The sequence below is a fragment of the Anopheles coluzzii genome, chromosome X (genome assembly GCF_943734685.1).
Source record: "Anopheles coluzzii chromosome X, AcolN3, whole genome shotgun sequence".
In the NCBI taxonomy this organism is placed as follows: domain Eukaryota; kingdom Metazoa; phylum Arthropoda; class Insecta; order Diptera; family Culicidae; genus Anopheles; species Anopheles coluzzii.
The window spans coordinates 1923918-1948122 of NC_064669.1; the positions used below are offsets into that span (position 1 = coordinate 1923918).

Genomic DNA, 24205 nt, shown 5'->3' on the forward strand with positions numbered 1-24205 from the left:
CGATGTTTTGCTGAAGAATGTAGAAAAGTTTGTAAACTATTCGAAGGTTAGCTTCCGAATCATGCAACGTATGCGTCTTCAAACATTTCTGATCCAAAATTCACGCAAATCCCAGTCTGGAGAGCTTTGAGTCTTCAACGATCGTATGTTCAAATGTCCAACTAATCACAAAAATTGTTTGGCCAGAAATTGAAGTTGAGGTAATACTGAGATTGAGCGTAAGTACAGATCCTGGCAAAGATTACAGTAAGATTGAGCAGTATTCTGTTCCGAAATGAATTCAAGTCTGAGTTCAACTGGCATAGATGCATCGACCAGTCTCTAGCAATCTCTAGCAATAAAATAGAATAGCTATTTATAGCGGAGAAGACGACGTTGACTGGAAAGATGCTTGAACAAGACGGCAACTGACATTGGAAATTACATCAACAACAAACAAACTAGCAGCTTGATCAGACATCTTCTCATGGACATCTTTTGCACTAAGAGATACTTCAAGTGGATGCGATCTTCAGCTCAGATCCAATCTTCACAAGGTATCTGATTGAACACATTGTAATTGGATGTTGGATAACATCTTGGAAGTTCCCATTTGATCGGAATCCCACAGAACCCTCGGTCTCAGAGTAACAGGATCTTAAGCTACTTATCGTATATATGCCCCAAGTTGAACGACCCAGAGGGTATAGTGCATCCAGTCATGGTGACTGCTCAGCTAAGGACGATATTGAGCGGAAGTAGGTTACAGCGCCACGCCGAAATCGTCGTCATATGAATCTGTGCCAATTGCGTAGCCTTCGACCAGCTCACTCACCTCAAAGGAAAGGGAATGGTGGTGAAGGGGAGGCGTTAGTCACCACCGAAACAGTTTCTAGTAGTGTTCGTCCAAGAATTCAATTAGACCCCGGGGAGCGGGCGAAACCATTTTGTGCCTGGCCCACGGGGACGCTCAGTCAGTCAGTCGCGCACCTCAGCTTCATCACGCGTGTGTGTGTGCGTTCTACCCGGGCCCGTTCTCTTCCACACATCTCCCAACGCCCACCATCCTCTCCCTACCCCCCCCCCCCCCCCCCACGTCCAAGAAGTTGTTCGGACCGTGCGGCGACGCAGGGCATTCTTCATCAACCAGTTCACCGAGTTCGTTTGAAAATGAAATCATATACCGTTACAATCGAAGAGCGCCGCGAGAGCCCAACTTGTCAATCAAGATTCTTCGCCTCCGTGTGTTTGCGTTTCGTTCTCACTCATCCTCCCGCCACCCCTCGTCATTTCAATATTCCTTACGCACCCTCTGTTCTGCACCTTAGAGTCAACCATTTTATTCGTTTTTTTTACCTGCACGTTTTTGTGTCTCTGTGTGTGTGTGTTCAACAGCAAAACAAAACTAAAGCACTATTATAATGAAGCGAGTCCAAGATTGTCATATTTTAATGTTACTGCGGGCCTACCTTGCAGGAAATTAATTACTTATTTACCATTTTTATTGCCAGCGCCACCATTTTGGCCGTGCGAGTTTTTTTTTTTTTTTTGCACTCAGGGTTCGTCGCTTGCGATGGTTTATTTTGTTGCCCGCCCGCTGTTGTTGCTGGTGCTGCTGTGCGCTTGTGTGAATATTCTAACACAAACACACTCACACGAAGCTTCCCACTTTCCCCCCGGATCGGTTGACTACATTTCTTCAGGTTTATTTCCCAGTTTTTACTTCAAACGGGGGAGTTGGAGGGCGCGAGGGGCGGAAAGGGCAAAACTCAACAGGGGAAGCAGATTCTTCAATTCCGACGAATCTTCCCCCAGGAGGCGCTGATGGTGGAAGTGGACAAGAATTCTCCCCATCTCCCCAGCGCGCAGTTGACTGGATTCTGGTTTTTATTTCCAGTTTTTTTTGTTTGTGTACCTTGTTTTGCTGCCACTTTTTCACATACCCCCCTCCCCCCCCCCCTCTTTCCTCCCCGTCATAGGGGTGAGCCTCCCCTCACTTCCACCAACGGGATTCACACCGCTCCGCTCCGAACTTCCGTTCTGTTCTGTTACTGTTTTATTCCTGTTTTTCGACCGCTCGTCGGCCGCTCGGAACATGTTCGTTTGCTGTTACCTTCTTCTGTTACCTTCTCTCTTTCTCTATCTCTCTCTCTCTTTATCTTTTTCCTCTCTTTCATTGCGTTTTGTTAAGCTTTTCTAGTCTTTTCTGTCCATTTTCTTCGCCTCTTTTAAGCCTTGCTTGTTTTCCCTTCTTCTTCTCCCTTCCCTTTTTTTACTATTTCCACGTTTTGTCTCGCCTTTCCTACATGCCCAAAAGGGGTTTTTTTGTTTGCTTTCAGCCTTCCCCGGGTTGTTGTTGTTTTTCTCTTATGCGCTCAAATTTGTTTACATTACGAGAACACTACGAAAACCTTAAAATGGGCAAGGCGTGGGGCGTGCTGAAAGGAACGGGAGTAAGGCAGGCGGAGTAAGCTTTTATAATTTGCTTACGAAAAAGTGATCCCCCCGGGATAACCTGACCGTGAGCATTTGGGGGCGTATGTTTGCTAGGGGTGGTAGTGGGTTGGGGATGGTGGGTGTTGTTATTTTTGTGAGGATGGAGAAATGCCTGAACCAACCCGTGTGTGTGTGTGTGTGTGTGTGTGCTGGGTGGGGGTTTTATATTTTGATTATTTTATTTTCGGCTCTTCATTTTCCTCTTCGTCGCGCCTGTGGCCCATTTCTTGACAATCTTTTTTTCCCCCTCTTTTACAAACGTCACTGTTATGGCGTTCGGTATGTGGGACAGGCCCGGCCTTTTGGGCCTTCGACCTTCGCTGTCCTGCATCTGTTTCGAGCGATTGTTTGTTGTTGTCCCATCCTGTCACCATTCCGGAACGTTCTGCGCAGTATCCTGGGCTGGACGGCGCAGCGTTACATCCCTTTGCAACACAACAACAACCCCGGTGTGCTCGCTAACTGTTTTCCCATGTTTTTCAACGCAATTTTCTAGGCCCATCTCCAAAACGGCAGGATGGTGGGGCCTTTTTGCGCATTACACTTTCCTTTGCCGAGCTTCTGGATGCAAGAAAGCGATAGAGAGAGAGAGAGAGAGAGAGAGAGAGAGAGAGAGAGAGCAAGAGAGAAAGGTAGCTCTAAGGCCAAAAAGTAACACATCACACCAGCCAAACACTGAGTATCCGTTGGGATAGGTGGCTGGCTGATGGGGGCCTGAAGAATGCGCCATCACACGAGAACGAAAACAGCGCCACTGTTCGCCAGGGTTCGATGACCTGCAGTGCTCGGGAGAGCGGCAGGGGGTGGACGAGCTGGTCCGAACTCCAATTTTAGGGGTGGTGGTGGTGGTTCACGTTCGATTCGATCGGATCAAACGAACGCAAAACCATCCGTCGTTGCTTTGTAATTTGATTTACGCACGTTGATGTTGTGCTATTGCGCAATAAACGTCACGTGTTGGTCTAATCTTGACAAATTCCAACTGGAATCTTTAGCTGAATCTCTGGAGCTCACAGATCACGTGCCTTGCATTGCCTGAAGTGCTCCAATTGCGCAGAGTTTGCCTTTTTTTTAGGGCCTAAACGGTACACGTAGTACACTCCCTAAACTGCTTCTACCAGCAGGCTTGCGGGTACGTTGTGTAGTAAGTTATGAGATTCCACGCAATGTTTATGAGCTCACGGAACACGTATCTAAGTGTTCCGTATCGTACATTGGCACCTTCCCGTCGCGCCCCGCCTTCCCGCTTTTGCCACCAGCGTGGCCGTCTGATGTCACACCAGGGCCATCGTTGCGTTGTTCAGACATTGGCAGGGCACTGCTGGAGAGTGACCTCAACCATCGACCAACGCCGTACCGTAGCCGAGGGATGTGCACACAGGGGAGGATAAACAGAACTCAACCCTCCAAACCACCCCCCCCCTCCCTCCCCAATTGACACCCACCATCACCACCCCGCTAGAAGATTTTGCGCGGATTGATGTCGCGAGCTGATGTTCGTGTGTTGCCAATGTCCCGTTAGTCACCGTTGACGCATGCACATACACACGCACACACACACACCGTCACGTACGCAAAGTGCAAGTGTGCGGAAGGGAGGGGACGGGGGTTGGGAATGTCCAAGTAAGAAAGAAAAAAAAAACATTGTTGTTATTGGTCGTTAGCGCGTTTAAATGCTCGTCTGTTTGGCCGGTAGCTCTCGCGACAAGCCGAACGATTTGCCTCGGTTACGACTGCACGCACTCGTATACAAGCGAGGGGAGAGGGGGGGGGGGAAAGAGGAGTGTTCTTCTTGGGCCGGGGGAGCATCTTCCCTTGCTGAAGGGAGGTTTAGAAGAAAAAAAACTATCGCAGGGGAAAGAGAAGGTTGTTGACGCAACCGGTTGCCTGCCAAGAACAGGCTGCAGCCTGGAAAATGGAATGAAGGGGGGGGGGGGGGGAAGAGCGCAGGACAGAGGGGTTGGGCAGAGTGGCACTGCAAGAACATGCTTGTGTCGCTGCATTGTGTAGCTAAATCTTTGTCCGCGATCGTCCAGAAATTATGTTGCACTAGCGGCTCACAGATGGCGCTGCGATACAGTGCGTCTGAACATGATAGCCGTCAAACAAACCAAAATTCTCGTGCTTTAAACAAACAAAATCAATAAAAAAAATAAAAATCGGTTTTCCTTTTGTTCGGTTTTAATAACATTTTCATTGCACAAACTGTTGGTCTCTAATTCAATATCCATAGCGTTATCCGTGGAAATCTAATCCAACGAAACGACGATAGTATCAAATTGAAGCTTAAAGTTCACTTCTAAAAAGAAATGCAAGTGGTAATGCACAACAAAGTAAGTGCTTCGGTTGAATTTTGCCTACAAAAGTGTGGTATGCTCGGAAAAAAAGATGCACCGATCGACACAAAATACAGGATCAGTCAAACCAATGCTGTAACAAGCGTAAAAACTCTAATTGGGTCTAACGCTTTCAACGCAAGCCATAGGACATAAAACGCCGAGAGTAAATCTTATAGTACCGATTGCCCCTTAAAACCAATAGGATTAAGCATGTGCAAAAGGGAACACGTGTCTAAGGACAAATGAAAACGGCGAAACGAGGTAAAATAAACTCTCGCAATCTGACGACGCATATCAAGTAAGATAGAGTTAAGTTTTTAGTTTGAATAAACACACTTGCAACTCAACATTCAACCCAAACGGTCATGCTGTATTTCGTCCCGGATTGTTTTCCTTCTTCAAGTTTTCAAGTTTTCTTGTCAAAATAATATCAATGGCTAATCCAAGATGCAAAACGAAAGAACTGAAACAAGAAGCTTAATTTTGAAATATACTTTGTTCTAGTTTTCCGCTAGACGCCACCAAAGTAGAGAGAGCCGATCATAACATGACAAAAAAATGGAGAAAAAATGTATAAATTAGGCTGTTTAATTTACACCTAAGCCTTACAGCTTCCAAACTTTCGATTTTAGCTAACATTTTGCACGTGTCAATCGTCCCAATTGATCAAGACAAGAACCATAGCAATCTCGTGTGATAACAGCTTAAATACCAACACCTGTGACCCTCTGATGAATCCAGTCCAACAAGAGCTCTATTTCTTCTCTCTAAGCCTTTTTTCCATTAAACCCGATAAAGTAATTTTCACTTTTTGCTTTAAAAGTTGTTAAGGCTGTGTTATTTAAGTAGTTAATAATTCGCGCAACGTTGTTTGACTTTCACTGGATGCCTTGGACGATTTAAACAGTATTTTTGTGCAATGTAAGGGACGCTTTTTGTGACTTACAAGACTAAGTTTTCTTTCGCTGCATGAAATCATTAGCACATCCACGAAACACACACACGCACGCATGTCTGTATTACACGTCACGTATTTAATAGTAAAAAAAAAATAATATTATTAATAACAATAGATAATATAGTAGATCATTCGCTGTGATTATGCTGTAGAAGACACGTCAAAACAGGTCTCACTGTCGATCGCACCCGCACAAATATCGCGATACGTTGCTCCGCGTTCTGCTGTGTTGAGTTAGTTGGTGTATAAAAATACGCTTTCATATTAATTTAAATACGCCCGCACGGGCGGCTTAAATCCTTCCTAAAGGTTCTATCATCGTTCGGTACCGGCTCTATTTTTTTTTTCGTTTTTATATATATATATTTTTTAAACTAGTCGCGTACAATCGCAATCGGCACATGTGGTGGTGCGTGCGAGACGCGGGAAGGATGGGGAAGGGAGGGGGAGTAGGTGGTATCCGCAAGAGATGGGCCAACTTTGCACGTTGTAACGATGCAAACGAACAAAAAAAATGCTTTCAGAGGGCTTGGTTTGGTGTACATAAGATTGGAATGGATTGGTCCCGGAACTAAAAACAATTCAAACAAACAATTCACACACATACATATACTATTCCCCGTTCGCCCCACGACACCCAACCGGCCACATCGCGCCGTTGCCAGCCCTGCAGCTTGCATGGCGCCGTTTTCCCTTCCGGTGGGACGCAATGGGGGGGGGGGGGGAAACGGTACCTCCTTCAGCTCGACCGGGAAGTCACCTGATTCATCCGCTGTGGGCGTGGGGAGCAAAAACAAACGGCATTAATGCACAGTTATCGAAGGGGAGGGCATCGAAGAGGCTGGCCTACCTTTTCGTCGGTGCCGCCTTCTGGTACGGGTTCTGCAGTATCTTCGGGTGGCACTCCATCACCTTCAGCAGCAGACTGTCGAGGTAGTCCTCGAGCTCCTTCACCTTCTGCTTCTGGTAGTGCACCTCCGTCTCGAGCGTGTGCGCAATCTTGATCACCTCCTCGCGCGACTTGCCCTCGTACTTGGCGAGCGTTTCCGGCGACACCTGGGCCAGCTTGGACTGGCGCTGGGAGGCGGCGGCAGCGGCCGCCGCCGCCGCTATCTGCTCCCCGTTCTCGCCCCCGATGATGATGCGCTGGTCGGCGGTGCCGCCCGACCCGTGCTGCTTCGACCCGTGGTGCTTCTTGTGGCCGCCCGCCATCATCGCACCGCCCGCCGTCGACGACAGATTCTCGAGCGAGTCGGCCCGATGGCCGCCGCCCCGGTGCTCCTTCACGAAGTGTTTCAGCTTCTTGGTGAAGCTCTCCTTCTCCGGCTTGCCGTCCGCGGGCGCGGGCGACTGCCGGCCCACGCTCGCCTGCGAACCGGCCCGGGGCAGCGCTTTCGGCACGGCGGCCGCCGGCGCTGCCACGCTGCCACGGTTCGCTTTGCCCTCCAGCTCGGGCGAGGTCGGTGCCGTCACCGAGCGGCCCTTCGCCGGCTCGACGCTCCCCTGCTGCTGCTGCTGCTGCTCCTGCTCCTGCTCCGGCTGGTCCACCTCCTCCCGGCGGGCCGACAGCATGACGCGCGAGCTTTCCCAGCTGCGCCGCTTCAGCGAGTCGGTGTTGCCAATGTCGAGATGCTTCCCGTACAGCTTCTGCTCCCACTCGTCCACCTTCTCGCCTGCCGGCGTCTCGCCCGCCACACTCTCATCCCGCTCCCGCATCGACCAGTCGGTGGTGCTGGTGTTGGGCGTTGTAAACGGGGCCGCCGCCGCCGCCGCCGTGGTCGTCATCGTCGCTGCCGGCGCGCTTGCCCGCAGATTCAGCGACCCGTTCGAGCTCTTGTGCGACAAGTTGTCCAGCACGAACTCGTCTTCGTCCTCGCTGATGACGCCCGGGTCCGCATCGCCGAACGTTTGCTTCGACTGCCGCCCGCCCGACGACAGATGCAGCGAGGCGGTCGACGGTGTCGCACTGCCGGCACCGCCCACGCCCGCCAGGCTCGAGTAGCTGCCGCTGTACATGGAAGAATCGTCCCCGCCGCCGCCACCGTCCCGCTCGTCCTTTCTGCGGCCCTCCTTCTTGCCGATGCCCGAGATGTGCATCTTCGAGCCGATCGATTTCGCGATCTTCTTCAGCCCTTTCCGCTTCTCGATCGCGCCGATGCTGAGCAGCGAGCCGCCCACGCTCGACGCGAGATTGCTGATCGAGCTCTTGCTCTTCTCCTTCTTGCTCAGGTCGGTCAGCGAGCCCGCCTTCACCGTGAACGAGATGCGCACCTCCAGCTCGCCCCGGTCCTTCTCCTTCTTCTTCTCCCGGTCCTTGCTCTCGAGCTTGTACCAGCGGGCGCGCGGCCGCTCGTACACCTCCATCTCGTTCAGCGGCAGCACGACGCGCCCGAGAAACTCGTCCATGCCGACGCTGTTGTGGTGCAGCGCGGTCAGCACCAGCTGGGCCTGGTTGCCCTGCGTCGGGATTTGCCTGCAAAGCAAGGGAGCATACAGTTTCACATGCTGTTGTACACAAACACGCACACGGGGCCTTATCACTTACAGCTCGCATTCCTCATTCCACATCACCGAGTCGGGCGCCTTCTGTTTGATCGAGGTTTGGTACTTCTCCTTGCCGAGCGCGATGATGACGAAGCAGTTGTTCGTGCCGCCCTTGCCCTTGATCAGCAGCCCTTTGGCGCGTTGCACTGTAAACAAAACAAAGCAAAAAAAAAGGTGGGATGAGAGGTGGGAAATTAATCTTTCTGCGTGCGCTGTTTTTCTTTTCTTTTTTGAGTCTTGAAATTAAATTTCTTCCCCAAAATCTCGCTCTCTTCATTTTAGAGTATTTGCTCTCTCCCCCCTCTTTCCTCTTCTTTCGGACAGGGTTTTCCAGGGGTTCTCATAGTTGTGGGACGCTTCCTTAACTCTTTCTTATGGGAAGTGAACTTCATATGATGGAAATTGGACTCCATGGCGCCTTTTTTGGGCAGACTTCTTGGAAATTCCTATTGGATTTGACAACAAATGTATTATACAGTCCAATTCCCATTACTTTCAGATCTTTTCCCATAAGAAAGAGTCAATAAAGTGTCCCACAACTATGGGAACACCTGGAAACCCCTGTATTTAGCCAAAATCTTAGCTATTATTCACGGCAAATAATCTGTGTGGGAAAAAAAACGATTGTGTGATGTGTTTATTTCTCAAAAAAAAAGCAACTTGAACCACCGAAATGGAATCAAAAAAGCGCTCACGGTGATGGTTGAAGATAGTTTAAGCAACGTAGTGCGAAACAAAAAAAAAAGCAAATTATTGTAACGAAGTGAACGAATTAAAGGAAAAAGAAATAATTTTGCTTCTCATTGATAGAGTTAGTTTTGCATGCGTTTCCCGATCAAAGTGAAGGGGGAAACGTTTTCCCCCATTTTTATTTCCTTCTTCTTCCGCTTCTAGAGAGTTCCCTGATAAATCTTAGCGAGGCAGCGTGCATATAAAACCAACCAGCGGGATGGAGATTCGAGTGGAACGAATTCGTGCGCTTTGAAGCAAGATAAAAATGAGGCCAGTTAAGGTAGATTGGGTACGGCGGGCCGCAACTGTTGTGCTACGATGATGGATCTGCCCGGTATCGCTTCATCGCTATGTGCCGGTGTAGAAGCATTGAAATTTAGTTTAGATGAAGTATAATTTACATTTTTTTGTAATGGATGCATTCAATGAAAGTTCAATGATCCTGTACTATTAAAAACAATATTTGGAAAAAAACAACTCTAACGGCCCTTTTGAAATATGCGAACATTATTGTTACCAAAATAAATTTTATTCCTAAACACATTAAATAAAATATCGATCAAAAATAAACTGCACGCAACAGCTCGAACTTTCGATCGCACCCAATGCACACACACACACAAAAGAACCGTACAATTAAAAATGACGGCACACTGGTTCCGGAGGTTCCGTGAGAGATTCGCCCCCAACCTCCACCACCGCCCTGCGGTGGAAACAAACGACCAATCTCCAGGCGCACCGTTTCCCCGTCGGTGCAAATCATAACCTAAATTAATTAGTAATCGTCCCCCTTTCCCTTTTCCCGCCCCCAATCCCCATCCCCATGTTTCGGCATTACTCTTTCCTTTCCTATTTGTGGCCCGGGAAACCGAACCGAGCCGGCTCGGGGAGAGAGAGAGAGAGAGAGAGGGAGAAAATCAAACAAACTAGAATGGTGGTGCGTTAAAGGCAAAATCTGCTTTACATACAACACCGTGCATAATCGTGTTTAATAAACTGCGTGTACCGTGTAGGCGCAGCAAACAAACAGCAAAAAAAGCTTCCTACTTCCCCCGAGACGGATTTGTGCCACAAGAGATAATTTAGTTTTTTTTTCTTTTTTTTTCGAAAAATATTTTCTCATTCCTTTACTAAAGCGATATCTGCTTTTTACACACAAAAGGTACAAAGGCAAATAATGTTGATAAATACATTTTTGAAACATTTTGTAACCATTTTTTTTCTCTTCAATTTGTCCTACATGTGTTTCACATTTTTGTACGAATTTTTTGAGCCGTTTCAACAGCTACAAAGGTGCGTGTGAGGTGCAAACATTGTGACACGCTCTCCAATATTGGTGCCTTAGCGGGTTAAACTTAGAGGCAACAAATGTATTGTCATCTCCTTAGACATTCTTCAATGCTTAACCATTACCCAGTTTGAACGATGCCACAAAGTAAGCTCGAAAGTTTATCGAACAGGGCGCTGTGCAACTGCTCGAGTACTGCAATTAAATTTACGCAAATCATTCACGACCCGTTGCGCCCAACGCGTGTGCCCAAAAGGGGGCGGGTGAATGCACATTCCTGACCATTGTCGTCCGGAGAGGTGTGGTGCGGAATCGCAGCCACCAAGCATCTCCTACCTACAAACTGTGGCCCCAGCTGGGAGGGTTCAAGTCATAGCGGGCGAACGAACGTTTTTTAAAGTGTTTACTTGCCGTCAGCCCTCGCCTTCTCGCCTTCGAGGCATGACTTCAGGTGCGCAAAGGCGGGATGGTTAGTGCAGGTGAGCGATAATGCCAAAACCCATACGCGAGAGGGTTGTACAAGATAAGGGTGGGCCTTTGAGAAGTGTGGCTGTTGAGATGATTCACACCCAACATCCACCCCGCCCAGCGCATCCGTCCATCGCAGGGCGGGCGCTTTTCGGCTCCAGCCACACTTGTGTATGTGTGTACGTCCCCGCCCGTGCGTGCGTGCGTGCGTGTAGCGGGGCAGGGATGATTCATCCGCAATACAATCGCGCACAGCGGGGATGGAATTTAGTGGTGGGACCTCGGAGCCGATTCCGGAGCCGATTCCGAAGCTGATCCCCAAGTTGAGTCCGGAGTCGATATCGGAGCCAAATCCGAAACTGATTCGAAAGTAAATTCCGAATCCGATTCCAGAGCCGAATCCGGAACTGATTCTGAAGCCGAGTCCGGAACTGATTCCAAAGTCAATTCCGGAACCGATTCCGAAGCCGATTCCGAAATCGATTCCGGAGTCGATCCCGAAGCCGATTCCGGAGCCGAATCCGGAACTGATTCCGGAGCCGATTCCGAAGTAGATTTCGGAGCCGATTCCGGAGCCAATTCTGGAGTCGATTATTTGTATATGTTGTATATTTCTAACTTCATTTTTCCCATCACTAGTTGGTGGAACGGGCTTGGTCACCAATCGGTGGCGAAAGAACGATGTACGAGGTGGAGGGGAGGGAAGGAAAGGGGTTGCAGGCGGTGGATGAGTTGTACCGGCCGTCCACCACATTAACGCATTCCAATACGTCTTCCGAGTGCCGTCCTCTTCCAGCACTCCAACGTCACCCCTTCTCGCATTCCTCCTCTTCTTCCTCATCCTCCTCCCGCAGCTGCTGCTGCTGCTGCTGCTGCTGCTGTGGCAGCTCCACCACTCTAAAAACTGTTGCATTTATTAATGTAGTTTCGCTTCTATTTGTTCAACCACCTCACCCCCCCCCCCCCCCCTCTTCACCACCCCTTTCAATCTCCTACCTTCCACTGGGTTGGCTACCGTTACGCCTGACTTACCTGTCACTTGAATGTGCGTCGGGCTCCACATTTTGGGGGCCTGCAGCGAATATGTTTTTGCTCGAAATTAATGCCAACCGCCTCCGGTCTCCCCTTCCCTGCACACGGTGTACACGACGCGGGTCCTACTACTACCCCGCTGAGGGGGGAGGGACGATATTGTTCGCTCCGGTTTTTCCTTTTTGCCGACGCTCCGGTATGCTGATCGTGGTGAAACAGCTGATTGGTGTGTGTGTGTGTGTGTGTGCGTTTGGGTGCCCCGAGCGGGGTGGTGGTCGGTTGGTGGCTGGCTGGTTGGTTGGCTGCGCACAGAAATCGCGGGCGCAGCGAAGCTCTAGGAGGACGCGGAAGCCGCAGAAAGAAGCACGCAAATTGAAGCACCAACCGACGACGACGACGACGATGACGAAGAGGCAGAAGAAACGGTCACTTTCTTTCCCTTCTCAGCAATGGCTGACCGCCGCAACGCCTGCCGCCACCGCTGTGCCGCCCGTGTACACCCGGGTGCGTATGTGAGTGTGCGACGCGAGCGAACACGTACGGAGACAGGTGCGTGGGGGGAGGCAATAGGCAAATGTGTGTTTGCTCATTCAAGTAGCACAAAGGAGGCGGATGCTATTGTTGCTTTCGGGTTTTGCCTTGACTTTCGACGGTTTACTATCACAGACTCTTCTTCCTTTTGAATATATATATATATATATGTGTGTGTTGTCCCTCTCTCTCTCACTACGGTTCGGGAATGGAAATGATTATCGGTTTCCTTCGCGGCGCCACTGGGACGGCTGGAAGATTGGTCACTTGGAGACACCGTTCGGGATATTGAGGTTTCCTTTGCCCCGTTACTATAAATCACAAATGGGTTAACAACACAGCAATGGAGACACACACACACTCAAAATGCGCGAACACGGGCGTGATGTTAATTCACGCAATGGGCACACACAGTCACACAAACACGCAACGCACTACTCACTACGCGGCCTACGGACACTACACGACACAGGTACGGTGAACCCAACCAAGAAGGCACAACAACAATGTCTCTCTCTCTCGGGCGTTCGGTACAAAAAAACAATGGCCAGCTCCAGGAAATATCTGGCACAGTGTGTGGCCTCGTTTATCCGGGATCATTAATCTGCCCCGGTTGTTCGGGCGGCCCGGTTGACCGGCTACCGACGTTTACGTGCGCTGCTTCAATTCTGCCGCGATTTGGACATATCGAAGCATAAAGGTGCTGCTACACGGAAACGAGTGCAAACAGATCTAATGGAGTGTTGGATTCATTTGGAATGGATCTAATGGACATGTTTGAACCTATTAGAATCGATGCAACGGTAGGTACTGTCGGAATGGTAGGTTTGTTCGGAACGGTGGGCTCGATTGGAACGATAAATTCGGACGGAACGGAAAGTTCGGTTGGAACGGTAACCTCAATTGAAACGGTATGTTTTGTTAGAACGGTAAGTTCGGTCGGAATGATAGGTTTGATTGGAATGGAAAGGTACGATTGGAACGGTAGGTTCGATCGGGGCGGTAGGTTCGGTCGGAACGGCAGATTCGGTCGAAACGATAGGTTCGGTGAAAACGGAAGGTTCGGTCGGAATGGTAGGTACAATTGGAATGGAAGGCTCAATTGGAACGATAGATTTGATCGGTACGATCGGATCGGTAGGGTAAATCGGAACGATAGGTTCCATGGGAACGGTAGTTTCGATCCATTGAAACGGTATGTTTTGTTAGAACGGTAGGCTCGGTCGGAACGATAGGTTCGATGGAAATGGAAAGGTACGATTGAAACGGTAGGTTCGGTCGAAACGGTAGGTTCGCTCGGACCGGTAGGTTCGGTCGAAACGATAGGTTCGGTCGAAACGATAGGTTCGGTAAGAACGGTAGGTTCGGTCGGAATGATAGGTTCGGTCGGAACGGTAGCTTAAATCGGAATGGTAGGTTCGATGGGAACGGTTGGTACGGTTTAGTCGAAATCGTAGATTGGGTTGGAAGAGATGAAAGCAGTATTGCGAACAGTAACATACATTTGGAGCCTGCAAAATTTGCCATCCCTAGTTCGCAGCCCTTGCAGCTAATAAAGGAAAATGTCACCAAAACTTAAAAAGGAACGGGTAGGTTCGGTATGTTTGCTTGATCGTTCCGACCGTTTCGACCGAACCTGCAGTTCTGATCAAGTCTCCCGATTCGACCGAATCTACCGTTCCGACAAACCTACTAGACTGGAAAAGTTGAACCTAGCTCCAAACGTTCTGTTTAAAGTACCGAACGAACCTACTATCGTTATCGTGGATCGTTAGGAAAAAGAGTAGAATTTCGTATTAATATTTAAAACGATAAGTCAAGCAACGTATTTAGGTTTTTTTTTTAATGCACAGTACCGAACAGCTTGCAGCACCATGGAACCGTATTGAAAGCTTTACATCCGCTCAACGAAAGCTTTTCGAAGAATTCCAATCTTACAATGGATGATTTCTTGTAATCTCGTAATCATCATTGTAAGATCAGTATTTAAATTCATTCTTTCACCTGTTGAATAATGAGATACACATTGTTATCCTTTGTTTTAGCAAGCTATTTTCATTTTCTTCTTATTATAGCCACCGTCTGAACATTGATCGAGGAAAAGCTTTAACAAGATTTTATTGCAGTTCTTTTATTGCAGCTCAGACAGCAACCCGGGCGGATACGTGTACGCTTTTGCCAAGGGCAACGGGCCTAATCTCCACGTGTACAGCAATATATCCCAACCCGGCCAGCACGGGATTACTGAAATGGGTAACGGAGAAAATTTAAATTCTTCAAAAGCTTTAACAAACACCACGCCGTGGAAAGCATTGCTCAAAGTGGCGAAATGCTACATTTTGGAAGTCGTTAAACTTTGATGCTTTGATGCTTAGAGCTTGCCAGCAGGAAAGTTTGCATCAGTGACCGGCGGCTGGTAGCGATTCCAGGTAAGCAAGGACACCCTAACGATCACCATCCACGAGCGGGACGGGGTGCTACACAAATTGCTGACCGCACTGTTGAAGATCAACCTTCTTCCTCTTCCCGCTTACGACGGATCGAACGACACGAGCACCGACTCTTGCTCTCTTTGTATTTCTCTCTCTCTCTCTCTCTCTCTCTCTCTCTCTCTATCCGTGTATCTCACTATATCTATTCTCCTGTCTACTCCCGTGTGTTCTCTCGCGCACGTGGTCTCTGTCTCGCGCACGATGCGTTTAAATCCCCGGCGGCACTGCGCATCGCTACTCCGTTCCCTCGTAGTGTCCGGAAAGGTGCTTTCCAGAACGCAGCAAGATATAAATCGCCCGCCCGCCCCGATCCCAGCGCGCACGCGTGTCTGCTCTTGCGCGCACACACACACACACACTCCTCGGCAGAATCGAAAGAAGACACGGGCATAAGAAGACAGCGTTGCGCCTCGGCCCGGAATAAATACTCAACGCAGCGGACGTCACTCGTGCCAGTTTTATAGCGCCCTCAGCAGCCACCGACACACATATCAGCCGGACTGGGGACCCGAAACGCGCCCAGCTTCGATTTCGAAAACCGTGCGATCGTGTAATCGGCCCATGCAGCATCGGCAGCATCGCATCGCAACATAATTCGCTGTGCGTCGCTCGTGTGTCTCCATAAATTTGTGCTACATAAATGCGCTGAAGTGTGCGTACGTGCGTGTGCCTATATTGATTGTGTGTGTGTGTGATAGAGAGAGAGAGAGAGAGAGTGCTTGGAGCGTCCGAGGCTAGACAAATTGGAGCAGTGACAACAAAAATGTAATGCACCTTCACGCCCACCCCCCAACCAGACCGACGGACCCGTGCACTGAAGGGGTTGAAGTGTAAGGTGACGGTTGCAATAAGGCTACCTACCCCTCGCTGATGCTAGCAACTATCCCCACACACACTCACGCAGTACACGCAGTTCAATACGGCAGTGGCCAGGACAGCAGGAGGAGATAACAACAAAAAAATGTTGGAAGTGTTTTAATTTTGGAGGAGCAAACTTTTCATCAACGCTCGTATCACCCCCGCTTGTATAAACCTTCGCGCACTGCACTGCCTCTTTCAAATCGCGAGATTAAAGGAGGACCCAGCGGTTCGCACCAAGCACCGCTAGCGAAGACACACGGTCTCACAATATTTGGTGGGTTCTTGCACACACAGCACACAAACACACACGCGAGAGATAAGGGACCAGTGTGCAGAGGCAATTAAAGAGAGTGGAGAAGCATCCAACAACAACAACAACAACAAAAAAGCGTTTATATCTATACACCCAGAACAAGTCGAGAAGTAACACCTTTTTGGAAGTCCCGTAATACACCTTCTTCCGTCTGGGCGAGAGGAAGTCTGCCAGCCTGTTGTGCCGATTTTATTATTTTCTGTTCGGTTGTTTGGTGGGCTTTGATCGTTGGATTTGGTCGTTTGTGTTGCTGTGTGTCCAGTCGCCAGCCACTTGCAACGGAGGAAAGCCACGACGACCTGCTGGAACGACTCCCCGGAGAACCGATCGTCACGACTGCTGCTGCTGCTGCTCCTGCTCGTCCCTGGAGATCGTCCCTGGGCAGCGGAGATCTGTGGGAGCGACCAGCGGCTATCAAACAACACTGCTGTCTACCTGCCCCGTGAGGCTGCACCGAGGAGGCCTCACCTCTACCTGTGAACCCAAGACCCACGCAGGTTTGCTCTGCCGCTGCAAAAGTAAGTATCCCGAAACGGAGCGGAGGTGTTGCGAAGAATTCGGGTTTTATGTTAGGGGTCGGTTGCTGTCTGCACTTTTCTTACTTTCTCTGCTTCTTTTTTTGTGTGTGTCCTTCTGACGGTTTATTTTCTTATTTACTTATTTTTGTTGTTCTTCGTTTTCAACATCTGACCCTTTTCGCCTTCTATTGCCACTCTTTTGTTTGCCTTTGGCCATTGAAACGGTGTGAAAACTTATGTGTGTAAAAAGTGTTCGCCTCATTTTCTTACCTCGATTCTACCATTGCTTGCGGGCCTCGTTAATGCGATTACGCAAATTGCTGTTTGCGGAATGGTGGGTTCGTCGCTTGCATCACAGTTTTATTTCTTTTATTGCCGAAGGCCACCGGAACTCTCCGGTTGTTTGAAAGTGACAATTTTGCTGTTTGCTCGTGTGTGTGTGTGTGTGTGTGTAAATATATTTGTGTGCGAGTACATGGGAGTATGTGTGTTTGTGTGCAAAGTTTATGATCTTACTGTTATCGATCGCAAACCAGCCAGCATGTGCACGGGATGTCTCTAGGCAAACAGAACCTTCCTGGTTTCCCGTCTCAAACGGGTTTTTCCTTCGCCTCAATCCCACTGCTTTACAAAGTTTCACAACAACAGAACCTGTGTGTGGCTGGCCCAAGTCGCAGCTGCATGGGCGTGCGGTCGTCCGTGTGCGGGCAGTTCCTGCAGCCCTTGCTCCCCCCCCCCCCCCCCCCCCCCTTGCGACTGGGTGACTTGGGAATTAAGCTATTAGGGTAATAAATTCACTCTCTACTGATGCTACCCTGCCCTACGGGTAAATCCCCCCCCCCCCCCCCCCTTTGGTGCAGCGCATTGGGACACCCGCAGCAACAAGCCGCATGGAAGAAGAGCGAAAGTGTGCAAAAGCCATCTCTAACGAGCAATAAAAAGTGGTTGACCGTCGCCGGGTCTCGGTTAGGTCCGAAACCGGCATCGTGACGCAGCCGCTATGCAACGCAAGTGGATCATTGGGCGGGATTGACACCACAAACCCACAAACCGACGCCTCGCTAGAACGCTAGATGCGGTCGAGTGGAATTGAACGCAACCGGAATCGTCGCTTCCGGGCACGGTTGCAGCTGGGAGGAGCGTGCCCGGAACGTATACCGCTCAATGCAATCCAAGAGATTGCCTCCGTTAATGGCTTAATGGTTGTTTTGTAATGATTGCATCACGTCTCGCCACAAGACGCTAAAGATATTTCTTTGCACCGATTCAAGCTGGTCGTAAATTAGGGCCTGTCTTGTGCATGGAGTATGGAGTCGGACGTTATCGTATTGAAGTTGCTTGAAATAACAAACATACGTGGGATTTAAAGAATATTTTCCGAAAAGCTTTCTATGTTTTAGATATTCTTTCCTCAGTTTTTGGCTTATCATGCTAAAGACCTCATTGGACGTCAGCGATATGAAGATATTGACATTGCTCTGTATTCTTCACTGGCTGCCAACGGTAGCAACTGCCAAGAAGCTTGTCTAATATAATTAAACGCATAATTGGACCGGCTTATAGATACGACAATCTATATATGAAAACCTAACATAGCTCCCCTTGTAGGTTCCAATGCATCTGTTATGTGAATATTGGTACTAGTGTAACATCTGTCATCACTATTGAACCTCATTCAAATTACAAACTACTTGATTAATGGATTTCATTTCTTCGTTTTGCTTTTTTTTCGCTACAGCATGTCTTCTAAGAAATCGGCGATGTGTAGAAGAAATTGTTCTCGATGAAGGCGTAAGGTTGTCACTAATGGATATGTAAAGTGCAGACATGAGTTTGAGAGCAAGAGAAGAAGAAAAGCCGTTTAACAGCAAACAAGAAAGCACATCGCCTACCCACTACATCGGTGAACAAGATAAAGCAGTTAAAAATAGCTAAGTCAAAGCAAAAGGAAAGCAAACTTGATCTTGACAGCAGCTGAAAGTTCGGGAGAAACAAAACAAAAGATAAGAAATATTGCCAGAGAGCACTAGAGCGCTAGTAGCCAACGAGCAGCAGAGCGACAGAACGAGATAAGCAGCAATCACCCGCTTAGTCTGCAGGCGACGAACCCCCGGCGCAATCCGAAACCAAATGATTGACACAGCGACCGGTCAGGCGCATCAGCAGGCGCTGCTGCTGCTGGTCGCGCTGGTCTGCACGCTGCTGCTGCCGGTGGTGCAGACACGCCAGGAGTACTACTACACCTACCAGGACCCGTACGAGGACGACCTGTCGCTCTGGATCAACGAGCAGCAGGTGAAGATCTTCAGCGGCGTCGCGATGAAGATCTACGCGATCGACAACGGGCGGGTGTCGCCGCACATACGCGACCCGAACTTCAGCCAGTATCTGCCGGTCATCCCGTCCGAGGTGAGCAGCGTCAACTTCACGTGGAAGGCGGGCTCGAAGAAGTACTACTACAACTTCGACCGGCTGATGTCGGTGGACGAGAGCATCCTCAAGCCACCGACAATCTCGATCAAAACGTCCGGGCGCGTGCCGAAGAACGCCAAGGGTAAGGCTACCACGCCAGGGCGCAAGGTAGCGTCAATGAACCCCCCCCTTTGCACACAAACACACATACACCTAAGACAGTAACTAATCGTGCTCATTTGTGCTTCTCTCTCTCTCTCTTTCTTCCTACTTTTTTCATCCTATCTTCTTGATCTCCAACTCCGTCAACCTCCACGAAAAACCCATCCCACGCGCGCAGAGTTCAGTGTGATCCTGCCATGCTCCGGTAATGTATCGGGCATCGCAATGTTCAGCATTGGACTCCTGATCCAAACGCGGAAAGGCAAACCGGTCCCCGGCACGCCTCTCCGCATCAAACTACGTAAGGAATGTGCACATAGAGGTGTGTATGAAAGATCTTCTACTCTAACATCTTCTTCGCAAGGTAGCGTATGCCTTTTTCTCGTATTTGCCTTTGTATTTGTATTTGTTATCTATTATGTTTGTTTCCCCGCCATCCCGACCCGCTCACTATCATACCCCTCCTCCCCCCCCCCCCACCCCGTTTTCCCACCTTACTCTACTGGTTCCATGTCCCTTCCTTGCTTGTCGCTTTTTATCAATTGTGGCCTGCTAACTACTGCGCTCTTCACATCACAATGCGATGATCGCCTGCGTTTCCATGCTGATCACGAAATACTACCCCGGGTTACTTGGTTGATCTGTGTGCTCCCGTCCCATTCCCAAATCGTGGGAACATACCAGTTAGAATCGGTAAAGTCCCTAAAGTCCAACATTCCAATGTCTGGGAAACGTGTTGCACATCCTGAATTGGGATGGAATCATTTGAACCATTCCAGAGTTTCCAGCGAGTTTCTAGACAACTGTCCAGACCTATTCCTGTCCGTTTTATGCACGCCCAACATCCTTCAGGTTCTTGATGAACCAGTGTTTGAGCCTTATCCCATTCCTTCCGGTTCTTCCTTCATTTCCGCAGCAGATCAACCGCTTCTACCCTCTGAGTTAGTGCATGATGGTGGTACACACACACACACACACGCTTTCAGGCTACCCTTTTGCATCCCTCGCTTGCATTCCCTTTCCTTAAATCCAACTTCCAAGTGTGGGGTTCTGTGGGGTCTAAGCTTGAGCTCTTCACCATAAGCTCCATTGCCTGTTTGGAGCATTCCGCTATATCCCACCGACTTTTATTGCAAATTTATTGCCGACCCCATAAACCCTTTCACTTGTGTGACTTTGCAGCATTACTTTAATGACGCTTTTATGACGAGTCGACCTAAAAAACCGGTCAGCGATGATTGTTTGATCGTTAAATTTGACAACAGCAAAGACATAAATTTTATTGGCTCAAAATATCCAACACCAAATGCTGCAAATTGATCCTGCCTGCTTGATCCTCCTACCTCACCCTCCCTTCCTATGCTGACTGGGACCTGTTTTTGGAAGATCGGACTTTCCATATCCAGACTCGGATTTGTGCGCCATTTATAAACAGCATGTTTAGTTTTTTGTTCGGCAATTGTGATACCGGCCATTCGATCGGATGCAAAATTTACCAGGGAACTATTTTTCTTTAAAAAAAAAAAGTAGCACACACACCCACACACTCGAAAGGATTTTGGAAAGTTCGAGTACGGAAATACCCGGAAGCACGTGCTTGCCTCTATTTTCCAACACGCTTTGTTCAGGGGACTTTTTGTTTTGTACAAAAGCAAGCTTTGCATGGTTGTTGGGGGTGGAAGACGTAGTAACAACAGAAGAAGAAGAAGAAGAAGAAGTATTTTTTCACCCAGCTCGTAGCAAAGGGCTGCGATGCTACCGTTGCTTTTTTTTCGCTTACGACGCAACTCAAAATAACAACCCGCGCAATCAGCCGCCACAACAATCCCACAGTCACAGCTTCCAATAGCTTTTTGCTTTTTTTTTCTCTCTCTCTCTCTCTCTATCTCTCTGTTGTTTTTTTGTTCTTTTGTTTTTTTTCTGTGTTTTATTATTTTTATTCTGTTTCCAACGTTGTGTGTTTTGCCGAGTTTATTTGAAAAATACTTTCTTAATTTTTATTCCCGCTTCTTTTTCGGAACACTGTGGGCTCTCTCACTCGGTGGGCGTAACAATCGTGCCCTCCCAACCCTATTGTTGGTTGCAATTTACTGGCTGGATTTCCGGGATTTTTTTTTCTTACATCTTCTGGGTTTTGTTTTTGGTGCGCGCCAATTGTGTCCTTTCTCCGCGTATGCCTGTATGCGTGTATGCGATCGTGTGGCTGTTTCGACCAATCATGTCCCTTCGTTTATCGTTCCACCTCCATTGCCTCCCACTTCCGGATCCCTTCCCAAACTCCCATTCCATCATGAAACAAAAAAAAAATGAAATTTAAATGAAAATTTTAAACCGAAACCGATACACACACGCACACAAAACGTATGTGCCCCCTTCCCTTCGATATAAACTATGCAACAACAAAAAAAACTCCGAAAACAAATACCCAAAAAATGGTAAAAACCAACGTCGGGACGATCCTGCGCCTACGATCAACGTTCAAACAACACACACACACCTAAAGGACCCGACCCGGAGTGTGACAAGAAGTGTGCAAACAAGGGCGTCTGCAACGAGGACAAGATCTGCCAGTGTCCGGAGGGCTACATGGGCCAGTACTGCCAGACGGCGCTCTGCTACCCGCAGTGCATGAACGGCGGCAACTGTACCGCACCGGGCACCTGCTCCTGTCCGCCCGGCTACCAGGGCCGGCACTGCGAGGGAGGTAATGTACCCAAACTGGCACACACACTCTCTCTCTCTCTCTCTGTCTCTCTGGACGCATCCGTCACAAACCTACCCATTTCCCAAACCCTCTTTCTTCGCCAGGCATCTGTGCCGAAAAGTGTCAGAACGGGGGCAAATGCATCCAGAAGGACAAGTGCGAATGCACCAAGGGCTACTACGGGCTGCGCTGCGAGTACTGTAAGTGTGGCGAGCTGCCGGGGGGGGGGGGTTGTTGGGAGCGAAGAATTAATCCAGCTGCATGCATCCAATTTAGCGAAGTGCGTCATACCGTGCCTGCACGATGGCAAGTGCCGGGGAGTGAACAAGTGCCGGTGCAAGCCGGGCCTGAGCGGTGACCACTGCCAGATCGGGCGCCGGCAGCGCTCGACCTGCAAGCGACCGTGCAAGCATGGACTCTGCCAGCCCAACCATACGTGCGCCTGCGACAGTGGCTGGTACGGGCGGCTGTGCAATCAGCGTAAGTATGCTCCCAGGCCGAACAGTGGAACCGCTAGCTAACCGATTTCACCTTCATTTTTCCAACTGTTTCCCTGCGCAAAATAGGCGAAAAGAAGCGCCGCAACACCAACGGAGCCGGCGGTGGTGGTGATACGGGCGGTGGCGGGGGTGGTCCAGCAAGACTTCCAAAGAAATAGAGCAAACATCCCTTTTGGGCTCGACGTCGCAAAGGGTTTCACGTGACAGCGAGATTAGTAGTGTGCACTTTGGCACAAGTCATTCAAGTCACTCGCGACTACTCACCTCAGTCAGGCCAGGTGTACAAAATGTCGAAGCAGGAGGAAGCCATACGGGGCGTCGCCGCCGCCGCCGCCACAGTGTCACTGGGTTGCTCCACCATATCTTGCCAGCGGGAGAAGCGCAACAGAAGCCACAAGGGCACAATTTACTAGTTGGATACGATATGCGAAACAAATGGTGATATAATAAAGTAATTTGCTGCATTCCTGTCTGGGTAGGGCGCGACGCCGGGACGCGCGCCCTGCTCGGTAATGTGTATACATCTACATTTGGTTTTTTTTTATATGCTCTCGGACTAGAATTTTGGAGAAAAGTTATGAACCTGACCACGTCCTTAGCAGTCCTATTACTAGCCGATGAGGCTCTGGATATGCTATCATTGACATTGGAACCTTCTTCTTTGTAAATTGGAATGGCTGAAATCATTTACGAATCGTTGTGCTTCCCGGCATATTAGGTTTTAAGGTATCGGAAGATTCGTAGGACTCGTTTAAATTAAATTTTCCGAAATATCTTTGCTTTCGACTCATAACAAACATCTAAAAATGTTCTCCCAGGCAATTCCATAACAATTTCGTTCTATAGTGCCTATGAACGACGCTCCAAATTATCGTTCTTAAGATCCAGAGATCTTCTCTTGCTCTTATTTGAGATTTGAGTTCTAAAGCAGCATAGTCCCACGGCGTATTGTTTTAGGGGTCATTTGTGTAGACCGTGGGTCTCCACAACTGATGAATAAAGTTGGCAAAAATCCGGTGTCAACTCCGTTCCGAATTCGAAAATTTCAGAACCGACTCCGGAACGTACACCATAATTATCCGTAGCCGTCCGGAATCTTCCGGAGTTGTCTGGGGTTGGAGTCGTTCGAATTCTTCGTTGGTCAGAGTCGTCTGGAGTCGTCTGGAGTCGGAGTCATACGAGATCGGAGTTATCCAGAGTCGGTGTCGACTAGAATCAGATTCGTCCGGAGTTGGAATCGACCGGAAATAACGGGAGTCGGAGTAAACCGATGTCAATCAGTCTCAGACGGTCGGCCCAAGGATGCTGTCGCAAATCATTATTGTCGTCGTTAAGCGCTATTCTTAGCAACAAAGGCCTGTTTACCAAGCGCATGCGAAAAGCGAAAGGCGAAAAATCCAAAGGAAATGAAATGCTGGTTCCAACTAGACACTAACTCTGGTCGATTACAGCTCCGCGACTTTGGTAAATTTTAGTCGTCTCTTATAAGTCTCATAAGAATTATATAACAACGTGGAGTAGGTGCTACGATTCCAGTAGCGAGTTCGGGTTGGGCCAGGTTCAATACCTGACGAGTAGGTTTAATCCAAGCTAAACTGATTTACCATGCATGCGTTTCCATAGCAACTGTTCAATTATAGGAATATATTGCTATATCTCAGTACATCTGGAAACTTGCTGAAAAGTATATCTGGAATACTGAATCTCCGATTCGTCGAATCTCAAACGAATCAAATCAAACTATGAAAAATAATGAAGCAAGGCATATGAGTGAATTCTATAATTAGACCAACCGTAAACGTTGAACATTATATTTGAATCACCAACCACAAACTCGAATATTGACAACAGTTAAGTCTCTCTAAGGTGAATCCTC

At 48.8% G+C, this 24205-nt stretch overlaps 2 protein-coding genes across 3 annotated transcripts; one reads left to right on the forward strand and one right to left on the reverse strand.

Moving 5' to 3' along the window:
* Positions 1-5827: 5827 nt before the first annotated feature.
* Positions 5828-12966, reverse strand: LOC120953190 (rab11 family-interacting protein 1). The gene is made up of 4 exons (XM_040372939.2): positions 11837-12966; positions 8318-8462; positions 6623-8245; positions 5828-6544 (listed from the first exon to the last, which is right to left on the reverse strand). The coding sequence occupies exons 1-4, from the start codon at positions 11865-11867 to the stop codon at positions 6538-6540; spliced, it is 1806 nt and encodes a 601-aa protein (XP_040228873.2). The 5' UTR covers positions 11868-12966; the 3' UTR covers positions 5828-6537.
* Positions 12967-14475: 1509 nt separating this feature from the next.
* Positions 14476-22856, forward strand: LOC120947696 (protein shifted-like). Of its 2 annotated transcripts, none has more exons than XM_040363410.2 (7): positions 14476-16551; positions 18290-19105; positions 19304-19447; positions 21629-21829; positions 21934-22029; positions 22106-22309; positions 22396-22856. In XM_040363410.2, the coding sequence occupies exons 2-7, from the start codon at positions 18682-18684 to the stop codon at positions 22485-22487; spliced, it is 1161 nt and encodes a 386-aa protein (XP_040219344.1). In that variant the 5' UTR covers positions 14476-16551; positions 18290-18681; the 3' UTR covers positions 22488-22856. The 2 variants fall into 2 exon arrangements, with proteins under 2 accessions (XP_040219344.1, XP_040219254.1); XM_040363320.2 differs by having other exon boundaries at positions 14479-16551; positions 19304-19489.
* The last annotated feature ends 1349 nt before the right edge of the window (positions 22857-24205 follow it).